This window comes from Oryctolagus cuniculus, chromosome 14, assembly GCF_964237555.1.
Source record: "Oryctolagus cuniculus chromosome 14, mOryCun1.1, whole genome shotgun sequence".
Lineage (NCBI taxonomy): Eukaryota > Metazoa > Chordata > Mammalia > Lagomorpha > Leporidae > Oryctolagus > Oryctolagus cuniculus.
The window spans coordinates 3,870,229-3,883,582 of record NC_091445.1 but is presented as its reverse complement, the minus strand read 5'-3'; the positions used below and the strand labels follow the sequence as shown (position 1 = coordinate 3,883,582).

The 13,354-nt window shown below is 60.1% G+C and overlaps 1 protein-coding gene across 3 annotated transcripts in view; it reads left to right on the top strand.

Moving 5' to 3' along the window:
- Positions 1–4,197: 4,197 nt before the first annotated feature.
- The window catches only part of SERINC5 (serine incorporator 5), an 87,452-nt gene continuing 78,295 nt past the window's right edge, over positions 4,198–13,354 (top strand). The window contains exons 1-2 of one of the 3 annotated variants that reach the window (XM_051854069.2): positions 4,202–4,370; positions 13,006–13,127. In XM_051854069.2, coding sequence (XP_051710029.1) covers positions 13,101–13,127 — 27 coding nt within the window. In that variant the 5' untranslated portion in view covers positions 4,202–4,370; positions 13,006–13,100. Of the gene's footprint in view, positions 4,371–8,976; positions 9,219–13,005; positions 13,128–13,354 lie in introns of those variants that run through there. The other 2 variants (XM_051854068.2, XM_051854067.2) reach the window with 2 other exon arrangements.

Here is a 13,354-nt window from a genome sequence, read left to right as displayed (position 1 = left end):
TTCCAGTGTGCCCCTCGCACAGTCCCGTTCCTCAGGAACCTGGGGCCACCTCCCTTGGAGACCCCTAGCTTCGCCAGCAGGTTTTCCCGGCCCTGGCTTGTCTGCAGCGTGACTGTTGTACTCGGTCAGGCCTGCACCCAGGCACATGGCTCCCAGCATGCCAGGGGCCAGCAGAGAAAGCGGTTCTATCTTTTTAACTCGTTTATTAACCCCAGTTGGGGCTATCATGAAGTCAGCGCCTACGAGGAGGCCAGGTCCTGCGCTGCAGGTTGTAGGGCTGAGTTGACCTCATCCTGGGAGGGTGTACTACTGGCCTCGATAGCCAACACCCCCATGGCTGGTTGGACAGGTTGCTGCAGAAGCCCCGGAGCTGGACGCTGTCACCCGACACGTGGAAGCCAATCACCACAGCAGGGTGGCAGAAGCAAGGGTGTTCATTTGCAAAGTGCAGAGCAAGGAGCCGGGCGACCAGGGCTGACTTCCCGGGTTCCCTGAGGTGTAGAGACTGAAGGTGGGATTCAGGAGTGTGCACTCAACACGCGTCCCGGTCCCTGGTTAGTCAGCGACCTTTAGGGAATCTGGTGATGGTAAAGTGGGATCCAGTCCGTGTGGAGGCTATGTGCAAGGGGGAGTGCTTTTTCGCTCTGGGTTTGGAGTTCCTGGAAAAGAAACTCAAGACAAAGCCAAACACATCAAGATGCCGTCTCCAGAGGAGATAACTGACCTCACAGGTCTGGTGATGAGAAGCTTCGGAGGGAGAAGTATTACGGAGCAGGGGGTTCAAGTCTCTGCTTCTGACACAGATTCCTGCCCTTGGACCTGGGGAGGCAGCGGAAGGCAGCCCAAGTACTTGGGCTGCTGCCCCCATGAGGGAGACCCAGATGGAGCTCCAGGCTTCTGGCTTTAGCCCGGCCCAACCCTGGGCATTGCAGCCATCTGGGGAGTGAACCAGCAGATGGATGATCTCTCTCTCTCTCTGTCACTTTGCCTTTCAAATTAAAAAAAATAAAAAATAAAAACTTATAGGCCCAGTGATTAGAGGCTTGTATGGCTGACGGCACCACTCCCTTAATTTAGTGAGTTAATTTATTGTATCTATTTTTTAAAAAAGATTAACTTGGAGAGAGAGAGGAAGGGGGAGAGAGAGAGAGAGGCCTTCCATCTGTTGGTTCATGCCTCAGATGCCTGCAACAGCTAGGGCTGGCCCAGGCTGAACCGGGACTCTATCCTGATCTCCCATGTGTGTGGCAGGGGCCAAGCACTAGAACCATTGTTAGCAGACATGGCTGGAGTAGAGGTTCTTGTCCTTTAATATTATAATTTTATTTATTCTTTGGAAAGATTTGTTTATTTATTTGAAAGTCAGAGTTATGCAGACAGAGAAGGAGAGACAGAGAGAGAGGTCTTCTATCCGCTGGTTCACTCCCCAGTTGGCTGCAATGGCCGGAGCTGTGCTGATCCGAAGCCAGGAGCCAGGAGCTTCTTCCAGGTCTCCCACATGGGTGCAGGGTCCCAAGGACTTGGGCCATCTTCTACTGCTTTCTCAGGCCATAGCAGAGAGCTGGATCAGAAGTGGAGCAGCCGGGACTCAAACGGGTGCCCATATGGGATGTTGGCACTGCAGGTGGCAGCTTTACCCACTAAAAGCCACAGCGCCAGCCCCAGGAATATAATTTGAGACATGAGAGAGCAGGAAGGAAGGCAGAGAGGTTTCCAGAGGCAGTGTATCCGGCAGAATGGATGGGCACCTCCCTAGAAGAATGAGTGCTCAGTCTGTGTTCACACCGGGGTAAGCAAGGTGGCAAAGCGGAGTGGAGAAACTGCACCTGCCAGCCCAGGCAGGCGTCTCAGCAAGCCACCGAGAGCCCTGTTTGCACTCAGACTGGGGCTTGTAAGGGAATGGGGTCCAGTTCTTTCCAGTTTCTCCTCCCCCTCCCTTCTTCTGGGTGTGAGATGGCTGAAATTGTCCTGGAGGTCCTGTCACCCAGTGATACCAGACTGGGTAGCCTGCAGCACCAGGCAGAGGACTCTTGGGGCGCTTTCTTTGGGTGCAAGCTGAGACCACCCATAAGGTTATTGCAGTATGTGCAGGAGTTTGTGCTGTAAAAGCAGGGCTGCTTCCCAGGCGGCCACATTCCTCGGGCAGGTGCTGTTTTCCATTGGCCCCTGTCGCACACCCATGGGCTCATCTCCATCTTCCTGCTAACACCATCACCTACCTGCTGCCTCCTGCGTGCACATTAGCAAGACGCTGGATCACAAGTGGAGGTGCTGGGACCCAAGCCAGCACTCCCGTTTGGCATGCGGGAGTCCCCAGTGCTGGCATAACACAAGGGGCACGCCGCCGCCCCTCAGTGAGTGAATTTCAGTAAATGGTTTATCTGCAGCATACAGGCAGGGCAGGGAGGGAGGAATGAGGCTGGGGGCGGGGTGGCGGGGGGGAGGCTGGCGGCTGCTTGAGGGCTCGGTTTCAGCCTGGTCCTGCAGATCGGGACACTGGGGCCCGTCACCCAGCCAGTTCTTGGCGCTGTTAGCATGAGCTCCCATGGCCCTATTCAGGTATCTTGGGTACGCACCTTCTCCAAGGCCGCAGGTTATTAAGAATTGCGCGCTCTCTCTCTCTCCCCCAGGCGGGATCAGTGGACAAAGGGAGACAGGATTCGGGCTAAGAGGCCTGGATCCTAGCACCGCTCTGCCCCTGACTCTCTGCTTCCCTGACCCCGGTCCCCCAGGAGGCCTAGCCTGCTCAGACACGCGGGCCTCGCCGCCCTCTTCACTGCCCGGGGAGCTCATCTCCCGCGGGACAGAAACTCAGCGCGGCCAGCTGGTGCCCCCAGGCCCGGAGGGGGTGAACAATGGCGCGCGCATCAAGTCCCCGTGAGAAGCTTGGCACTACCCCTGGGGGGCTGCGGGCCCGGTGGCGGGCACTTGCGTTCAGTGTGGGCGGGCAGACGATGCTCCTCCTTACTTCCGTGGGGCCGGGCAGGGCCCCTTCGCGCCCCAAGATTTCCCCTCCGCTCGACGCCTGCGCCCCCGGCCCGGCGACCCCGCGCGGCTTCCCTCTTACTCTGCAGGTGCCCGAGCCCCTCCGGCCCGACACAGCCCCCGCACGCGTGCGCCCCGGGGTCGCGCTGACCCCTGCCCCTGCTGGGCCCCGCGGCGCCGCGGGGTTCGTCTGACGGAGGGGGCGGCGCGAGGCCCGCACCCGCAAGGCCTGGGCTCTCCCCGGGGAAGGGCTGCGAGGAGCGCGCCCGCCCACGCGCGCCGCCCCGAGCGCCCCTCTGAGGAGATGCGCTGAGGCGGCGTCGCGGGGACCACGACCGGGGCCTCCAGGCAGGGCACCCACGCGCGCCAGGCCCGGACGGGACACGCTGGCAGCGCCCGCCGGGCGCCGAGCCTTCCTCGGGCAGCAGCCGGCTCCTCCTCCTGAGCCCACGGGGGTCCGACCCAGGAGCCCGGCGCCTCCCGGCGAAGCGACCGCGACTGCCCAGCCGCCTGCCGCCAGCGGAAGTGCGAGCCCGGGAAACCCTGCTCCGTCGCGGGGTTCAGGGGACCCGGGGAGCGGCGGCGGCGGCGGCGGCGGCGGCGGCGGGGCGGGGCTCGGTGGGGGCCGGGACTAGGTGACGGACGGGCTGGAGGCGGGGCGAGACGGGGTGGTGGTGGGACTTGACTGCACCTAGGAGACGTGGCGGGGCGGGGCTCCGTGGGGGGTGGGGCTTAGAGGGGGGACTTGGCTGCGGCGGGCGGGGCTTGGGCGGTGAAGTCGAGCTCGGAGGCGGGGCCTGGGCGGTGAAGCGAGACTCGGCGGCCGGACTGGGAGGCGGGGCTTGGCCGCGGCGGGCGGAGCTTGGGCGGTGAAGTCGGGCTCGGAGGCGGGGCTTGGGCGGTGAAGCGAGACTCGGAGGCGGGGCCTGGGCGGTGAAGCGAGGCTCGGCGGCCGGGCTCGGAGGCGGGGCTTGGTGAGGGGCGGGCGGGGCTTGGGCGGTGAAGTCGGGCTCGGAGGCGGGGCCTGGGCGGTGAAGCACGACTCGGAGGCGGGGCCTGGGCGGTGAAGCGAGGCTCGGCGGCCGGGCTCGGAGGCGGGGCTTGGCTGCGGCGGGCGGGGCTTGGGCGGTGAAGTCGGGCTCGGAGGCGGTGCTTGGTGAGGGGCGGTGCTCGGGGCGGGGCGGGGCGGGTCTGGCGCGGCGGGGCGGCGCTCGGCGGCGGTTGTTTTTACCCGGGCGGCGGCGGCAGGGTGCTCAGCCTGGGGCTCGGCGTGCCCGGGCGGAGCTGGACGCTCGAGGCGCGGGGAGCCAGCCCCGGAGCGGCGCGGGAGGAGCAGCGCCCCGTCGTCGGCCGCCGAGATGTCCGCTCGGTGCTGTGCGGGCCAGGTGAGCGGCGTGCGCGCCGGCGTCGGGGACTGTGGGACGGACGGGGAAGCCCGAGAGGCGGCCGCGGGGACTCCGCGCGGGGCGGGGCGCGGGCGGCGCCCGGGAGGAGCGCAGCGGCCGTGCGACCCCGAGCCCAGGTCCGGCCGCGGGCAGGGTCAGCGCCTCCGCCCGTGAGCTCACGCGGCCCGGCCCGGCCCGGCCGTGCGACCCCGAGCCCAGGTCCGGCCGCGGGCAGGGTCAGCGCCTCCGCCCGTGAGCTCACGCGGCCCGGCCCGGCCCGGCCGTGCGACCCCGAGCCCAGGTCCGGCCGCGGGCAGGGTCAGCGCCTCCGCCCGTGAGCTCACGCGGCCCGGCCCGGCCCGGCGGCCGAGCTTGCCCGAACCTGTCCCGGGGCGAGGCGCGCAGGTGCTGGCCCCTCGGCTCCCACCCCGCAGCTTTTCTGAGGAAGAGCGGGTCCCGGGAAGTCCTGGGCACGTGCTGGCAGCCGCGAGTCGGTGCCGGTCTCTCACGGGGTCAGGTGCACCTTTCTGCCGGGCGGGGCGGGCGCGCGCGGGTCGGTGCTGGCCGGCAGCCCCGGGCGGCCAGGCCCGAGGTCGGGGGTGGGGTGGGGGCGCGGGTCGGCCGAGGGTTCCCGGGCAGGCAGCTAGTCCGCGCCCGCTGCAGGGGCCACGTGGAGTCGTCTCGGGTTCTGAAGTCTCATTCTGAGTTCGGGTTCGGGCTGGTCAGTTCAGAGAGGAGGAAGTTGCGGCTTTGGGGTGAGGTGAGAGGGAGACCGCGCCCCCTCCTAGCGGGGCCTGGGGGAAGAGGTGGAGCCGGAGTGCCCGCTCGTGGGAGCCCTGCTCGCCCGTGTTGCGCAGGTGCTGGGGTGCTTTCTCCCCACGGCGGGCACTCTGCAAGGCTCTGCCCTGCTTCCTGGAGCCCCTTGAGCTCTGTGACTCCAAGGGCCTCGCGCAGGCTCTGAAAGGACAGCTGGTGTCCAGGGAGGTCCGCGGAGCAGGACTGGAGCTGACCAGGCTAGCTCGGCGGCCTCCCCCCAGTTTCAGCCTTTCCCTCCAGCTGTTTTGGAAAGGGATCGGTGTGACTGGCGTCTGTCGGGACTTGATGACTTGGCTTTAAACCCCCCAGCAGGTGTTTGGAAAGAACCAAATCCTGGCCCCTCGCCCCAGGAAAGTTAACTTCTGCTTTCTGGGCCCTCGTGGGGCAGCTCTGCGGTGGGTCCCCGTGCCGGGAGCCGGCGATCACGCTATGATTTCATGCGGACGAGGTCACACTTACAGAAAGCCTGAACCACACCTCACAGCATCATCAGAGGCTGAGTCTACCAGTTCTGTGGGACTTTTTCCCCTAGAGGATGATTGGTCTCTTAAATTATTTTCTCTTTATTTGCAATGCAGAGAGAGAGACAGAGATCTTACATCTGCTGGTTCACTCCCCAAATGCCTGCAGTAGCCAGGTCTGGCGCAAGTCAAACCAGGAGCCAGGAACTCTATCCTAGTTTCCCAGTTGGGTGCCAGGGGTCCACGTAGTCGAGCCAGTGCCTCCCAGGATGTGTGACTGTTAAGAGAGCCGGATCAGAAGCAGAGGAGCTAGAACTGGAACCAGGCACTCTGATAGAGGGTGCTCGTGCCCTAAGCTGAGGCACGGCTCGCTGCACCCAGTGCCCACCTCCAAGAATGCCCTGTGTTAGGGTGCCCACTCTGTTCCAGGCGCGTGGTATATAGTGGCAATGCAGACGAAGACCTGTTCCCTCAGTGCAGGCTGGGGCATTCCTGAGTGTGTCCCATGGGAGAGGACAGGGGCTGGCACTGCCGGGCAGCGGGCTAAGCTGCCACCTGCGATGCTGGCATCCCATAGAGGAGCACTGGTTTGTGACCCAGCCGCTCTGCTTTGGATCCAGCTCTCTGCCAGTGTGCCAGGGAAGGCGGCTGACGATGGCCCCCAAGTACTTGAGCCCCTGCCATGCACGTAGGAGACTGGGATGGAGTTGTGTGCTCCTGGCTTTGGTCCAGCCCTGGTCAGTGCGGCCATCTGGGCGAGTGAACCAGTGGAGAGAGCTCTGTGTCTCTCCTCTCTGTAACACTGCTTTTCAAGTAAATAAATAAATCTCTTTTTAAAAATGTTTTTTATTTAATGAATACAAACTTCATATGTACAACTTTTAGGAATATAGCGTTGATAAATAAATCTTTCAAAAACTGTAAAATGATGAGCACTGCACTGTAGAAGGCTGGGCAGTGCAGCAGCCTGGGTGGGGTTGTGGGGAGTGGTCTGATGCTTCTGCCATTGAGGTCCGTGGGGAGGGGCACCTGTGCCAGGGTCTGGGTAGGGAGCGTCGCAGGGCATTCTGGGAGTGTAGGGGCTCCAGGAAGGCTGGAGTGACTTAGATGAAGCAGGTGAGGTCAGGGGGACAGGCAAGGCCAGGAGGGGCTGCTGATAGGCGGGGTCTGTTCCAGATGCAGGGGTGGATGGAGCATGCGGAGCAGGGCTGAGCTGCTGCTTAGATCACTCCGGGGACTGTGAAGGTAGCACCCTGTCGGGGTGGGAGGGGGAGGGGGAGAGCAGCCTGGGCTTCAGCAGGGGCCGCAAATAAAACATAAAAAACCCCTGCCTGGCAGATCCCGTGCTGAAGTCCAGGAGGTGGGAGCCTGGTGCCTTCATGTAACCTTGGCTATGGAGTGGCTCCTGGGGAGGTGGGGGCCTCAGTGTGCATTTCAGAGATAGGCTGGGCAGTAGCCGTGGAGCTGGGGCGTGGAGGAGAGGCCTGGAGAACTGGGTGGACGGTGCCCTATACGAGGCGAAGTCGTGGCTGAGGGGGAACCAGGCGTTGGCTGCCTCTGGCTTTGTGACTTTTCCCAGGTCAGTTAGATGCAGGTGCACGGTTAGTGGGGACACGGAGGTGGGCCGGTCCACGTACAGAGTGGTGGTTACCGGGCAGTGGCCTTGGTGCACCGGGCACTGGGGGCTCCCCCTGGCTGCCTGCTACCTGAGGCCCTGCGCAGATGCTGCACTGTAAGAAAGCTAGCAAGCCTCCATACTCAGAACACCAGGAGGTGGGCTCAGACAGCAAGCCACCCGTCTGCAAATGGACGCCAGGGACAAGGTGTGCCCGGAAGAGAGTGTGGGTCTTGGAGTCAGGCTGGGTTTAGGATGTATTTATTTACTTGAAAGGCAGAGTAACAGAGAGGGAGACAGAGAGGGTGCTTCCCTCCCCAGATGCCCACTGTAGCTGTGGTTGGACCAGGTTGAAGCCAGGGACCCCGAATGCTAGAGGGGTATCCCACATGAGTGAGAGAGAACCAAGTAACTTGGGCCATCTTCTGTTGCCTTCCCAGTTGCATTAGCAGGGGGCTGGATCAAAAGTGGAGCAGGGGCCGGTGCTGTGGCATAACAGGCTAAGCCTCTGCCTGTGGCGCTAACGTCCCATGTGGGTGCCGGTTCTGGTCCCAGCTGCTCCTCTTCCAATCCAGCTCTTTGCTATGGCCTTTGAAAGTAGTGGAAGATGGCCCGAGTGCTTGGGCCCCTGCACTGGCGTGGGAGACCTGGAAGAAGCTGCGGGTCCCGACTTCAGATTGGCTCAGCTCCCGCTGTTGCGGCCATCTGGGGAGTGCCCCCCCCCCCAGTGGATGAAAGACCTCTCTGTCTCTGCCTCTGTCTGTCTGTAGCTGTGCCTCTCAAATAAATGAATAAAATCTTTAAAAAGAAAAAAAAAATGAGCAGCCAGGACTTGGACCAGGCTTCGAATTGGGGCAGCTGGGTAGTGAGGGCTGCTGCACTGTGGAAAAACCCTTGATGACCTGACCTCAGTGTTCCTCAGCTGTGGAATGGGTGTGATAATCTCAGAGTTCCAGTGGGATCCCATGTGGTGATAGGTGTGCAGTCTCTCACACAGGGTTTGGCATTGAGGACCCCTCCCCCGCCAGGTCTTGGTTCCTTAATGGCCACCAGCAGTCTCCAGGCCTTCTTGCATCTGTTCTGACATTCCCTGAAGTTTGGCTAGCAGGTGCCGGCGGAGGCAGAGGTGACCAGGGTGTGGCCACTTAGCCCCGTCTGGGTCAGAGAACTGTGGGAGGCACCTGGGCACCCGGTGCTCTCCCAGCCTAAGGGCTGCCTGGGGTGGCACTTGGGGACACTCCTGTGGGAAGTGACCGTGGTGCTCTCCGAGGTGTGCCTCGGTGGGCCAGGCAGTCTGAGAACAGGCTTGGCCGGGTCATGATGCAGGCGGATGTAAGCATTCATGATAAGAGAGGCTGGCTGTGTCACTCACCGCAGCCCCGAGAGGAGGGGGATGCCCTGGCCCGCTTTTACAGGGAGTGCAGGGGAACCGACCTCCACACTGGACCAGGCCTTGAATGCCGGTCCGTCTGACTCGAGTTGGATGGCTTCTGTGCTCAGCTGCTATTCCTTATTCCTATTGCCTCAGTGGGAATAAATAATAATCAATAATAATCGGTCTTGTGAATGGACCTAGGGCGGTTTGGGTGGATGTTGTTGGCTGCCCGCAGCTGTGGGCGGGTGAGGGTTGGCTTCTTCCTCATACCTGGCTCAGCCTGAGTGAGACCCAGTTCTGCTGCCCGGGCAGTAGCCGATCGGCGGGCCCACTGTCAGCAGGCTGTCCCGGGGCTGTGAGAAGGTCAGCTCCATGTACTTGTGGAGCGTCCTGCGTGAACAGCTCCCCCGAGGCAGACCCGATGCCGTCGTAGTGGGCAGCACTTAGCTCCTGGGGGGGACTCGGACGCCAGAGCCGCAGGCCCACCTGGACGCGTCGCACCCATGGCTGCCGTTCCCAGCGAGGCGGTGCCCGCCGGCCCTGCAGCCAGTTCGGGCGAGGGCCACGGCGCCCAGCCCCAGGTATTTCCCGCCGGAGTCTTGTCTTGTTCCCTGGTGGAAACCCATCTCCAGTGTCTGCGTTCATTAACAGAGGCTCCGGGCCACTGGGGACCATCCTGGTCAGAGATAAAAGCAGATGGGTCAGGCAGGAGAAGTGAGTTTTATTCCCGAAGGAGCTGGCCCCACCCAGGGGGCAGGGGGCAGGGGGCAGGGAGCCGGCTCCAGTGGAGGCTTGAATGCACGGCCACAGAGGATGTCAGTGGAAACCCATTAGGCCAGTTGGGCCAGCTGGGTCTGCCAGTGGCTGTGATTGGAGTTGGGATCCTGCCCTCCCCCAGGAACCTGGCGCACCTCTAGGCCTCTGAGCAAGACAATTCTGGGTTGTTAGAGCTGTGTAGGCGTCTCCGAGGGGCCCCCTACAGAAAGGGAGGGCAGGTGTTGGCTGGAACAGGCAGTCAGTCCAGCCTGGCACTCAGGGGGTGGGGGCCGCCGTGGGCTGCTGGAAGCTGTGTGGCGCCTGGTATTGCCTCAGCCCTCAGCCCTCAGTGTGGGCGTTGGGCCTCCTGGAGAGGTTGCGTGCCTGAGGGTTTCTTTTTCTTTCTTTTTTTTTTTTTTTGAAGATTTATTTATTTATGTGAAAGAGAGGAAGAGAGGTCTTCTGATGGAATTCCCGCTCCTTGCCCAAAAGACAGACAGAAATCGGAATTTAGTCCTTGTCTCTGAATCTCGATTTGGTCTCATACCCTGTTGGCTTTCCACCCCACCCCCGCATTCTTCCCCAGGTTTGGAAGCCTGGCGGCCACTTGGAGAACCAGTGTGGGGGAATCACCTCCGCCTGCGGCCCCTACCCCCAGCCCTACCCCAGCCCTCCTGGGGTATAGAAGAGCCCAGCCTGCTGGGGTCTGGGCCTCCCGCTAACGCTCGTGGGAAGCAGTGGATGGTGGCCCGAGTGCCAGGGCCCCTGCCAGTGGAGACCAGGCTGTGGTCCCTGGCTCCTGGCTTCAGCCTGGCCCAGCCCTGGCTCTTGCAGCCATCTGGGGAGTAGGCAGCAGATGGAAGACCTCTGTCGCTGTGCCTCTGCTTTCAAATGAGTAAACGAACCAACTTACTTATAACTCTCCCCGCGTACCCCTCCACCACTTATTTGAAAAGCAGTTCACACACCTGTGGTAATGGTTTTCCAGAACTGCCCCCCCATCTCTCTCTGTCTCTCTCTCTCTTTGTCTCTCTCTCTCTCTCTCTGTCTCTCTCTCTCTCTGTCTCTCTCTCTCTGTCTCTCCCTTTCTCTCTGTCTCTCTTTGTCTCTCTGTCTCTGTCTCTCCATCTCTCTTTGTCTCTCTCTGTCTCTGTCTCTCTTTGTCTCTCTCTTTCTCTGTCTCTCTGTCTCTGTCTTTCTGTCTCTCTCTGTCTCTCTCCCTTTCTCTCTGTCTCTCTCTGTCTCTCTGTCTCTGTCTCTCTCTGTCTCTCTTTGTCTCTGTCTCTCTGTCACTCTATCTCTTTGTTTCTCTCTCTGTCTCTCTCTCTCTCTGTCTGTCTCTATCTTTCTCTGTCTCTGTCTCTCTCTCTCTCTCTCTCTCTCTCTGTCTTTCTCTCTCTCTCTCCCCCTTCTCTCTCAGAGCCAGGTCCTTACTTGGAAGGCTGAGCAAGGGCAGGAGTGTTTGCTAGATAGTGATCTCTCAATGAGAGCCTCAAAGAACCAGCACTTGGAGCTGCCCACACCACCTACCCCTGGCTGGTTTGATGCACTGGGACTGTGGCTGGCTCCTGCAGGGTCCTTTGTCCTCCAGGGCAGAGCTGGTCCTGGGGCCTCGCCCACCCCGCTGCTGAGTGCCTTGGTTTCAAAACTCTTGTCCCTTAGTTCCTTTGATTGGAAATGTTAGCCCTCATTCTGTCACATGTCCCTTCTACCCACTGACGGGATCCGGGCACAAGTCATTCTTTCCATGACGATGTGCTTTTGAACAATGCGGGGGAGGGGTGTTTGTGAAACATGGGGCAGAATCGCACATCCTGGCCCAGGGAGGACCTGGCCGCCGGCTTGTCTGTTCAGTCACTTGTATTCAGTGTGTGCGATTCCACTTAGCCAAGGTGGGGTCATGCTCTTTGCAGAACTGGGGGGGGGGGGGCTCGTGACGGAGCTTTTCAGTGTGCCCCAACCACTGGGCTGTTAAAGTTGAAAACGTGGAAATCAGTTTAATAGGCCTATGTGTTAATAGGTCTCTGTGTCTGGTCCCAGGAGGCTAACTGTAATTACACCGACTTCAGATGTCACCATTAGTGCGCTGTTCCCTTCATGTCCAGCCTTTTCGTGATCTCTGCTCTTTTTCTTCAGTTGCCTACCCAGGCCTTGCCCACCTGGCCTTGGGCCCTGTGTCCCCTGCTTCGGGGAGGCGGGGGAGGGCATCCGTCAGAACAGATGGGCACCGCTGCAGACAGAACCTTAGAGAGAGCGCCCAGAATAAGCAAGATGGCACAGTGTAAGAGAGAGGGCACGCCTGACAGGCTAGGCTAGGCGGACGCTCAGCTGGCACCTGAGGGCGGTGCAGCTCCCAGGCCAGGCGGGCGGCCGGGAAGGTGCTGGGAGCACAGTCAGTGTGCAGGCTGGGGCTTAGAGGGGAGTGCGGTCCGCGTCTCCCACTGGTCTCCCCAACCCCTTCCCCTAAGCAGAGGGTCCCTGGGTGTGAAGTAAGTAAATTATTGCCCAGGGTTATCATACTGGGGGCCTCCCCTGGGGGTGGGGGAGGAGGCTGAGCCCACCTATACAGTTACTGGGGTGAGGGCAGGACTTGGTGGTGTTCAGTACTGCGCTGCTTCCGGGCTGTGCGTCCCAGGCTGCGGCATTCCTTTCCCTGGCTGCTGCTGCTTTTTTTTTTTTTTTTTTTTTTTTGACAGGCAGAGTGGACAGTGAGAGAGAGAGACAGAGAGAAAGGTCTTCCTTTGCCATTGGTTCACCCAGCAATGGGTGATGTGGCCGGCGTACCGCGCTGAACCGATGGCAGGAGCCAGGTGCTTCTCCTGGTCTCCCATGGGGTGCAGGGCCCAAGCACTTGGGCCATCCTCCACTGCACTCCCTGGCCACAGCAGAGAGCTGGCCTGGAAGAGGGGCAACCGGGACAGGCGCCCCGACCGGGACTAGAACCCGGTGTGCTGGCACCGCAAGGTGGAGGATTAGCCTAGTGAGCCGCGGCCCCGGCCTCCCTGGCTGCTGTGTCTCCCTTAGGCCCCTCCTGCCTGCCTGTGCCAGCACTGCTAGCGCCCTGGGTGCCCAGAGCAGCACTGGCCAGGGCGCTCCCAGAACACCCCTGACCACACCTGGTGGTCCAGGGAGAGCCTGTGCAGCCCTAGTCAGAAAGTTTGTGGAAAATGCATCTTATGAGAAAACTGTGCATGGGTTCCAAGGTGTTTCTACACGGAGATAAACTTATCTTTGTTCCATTTACCCATGAGCTTTTGAAGTTTCCTTATATTTAAATGTATCTTAAAACATTTCCACTGAGGCTATCACCCTTTCTTCCAGCTGTGTGTGTATAATAAATATATTTATATTTATAAATATGTGTGTATATATATGAATATATATGTACATATCAAGATTTTTACACCCTAAAGATCAGTATTTATTTCTGTCTTAAGTAACCTGTCTTGTATAGTTTTAATTAAAAAGTTGTTAACTGACACACAAACTGCATATTTATGGGATGCCATGTGACGTTTTGATACGCGTGTGCATTATGTAGTGTCCAATGAGGATAAACATATCTTACAAATGAAACTTTAACTGATTTGAGAATATAATCTATGTGTGTAGGAAATTCAAGCAGGCGACTGGTTTGGTTATATGAAACATCTGTTTGAATTTGAAAAGAAACCGAGTTGTGCCTTGGCTGTTCTGCAGTTGGCTGCATGAAGTTGAAGTTGCTGGTGTTTAAGGTAGGCAGCTGCTACGGGAAAGCTTAGTTTCAGCCCCGAGTGGATTTCGAGGCCCTCTGTGGGTTGGAAGGGAAGCTGTGGCACACGTGGGGTTGTGATTCCACGGCAGCCTCCCCCCCCATGAAGGACAGAAGTAGGAACAACCCACACAAGCTCCCCCGGGCAGGGGACGGTCACCGGGGAGGTGGGTGTAAGCCGGCCCGCTGCTCTCTGGGACAGGCTCGCCA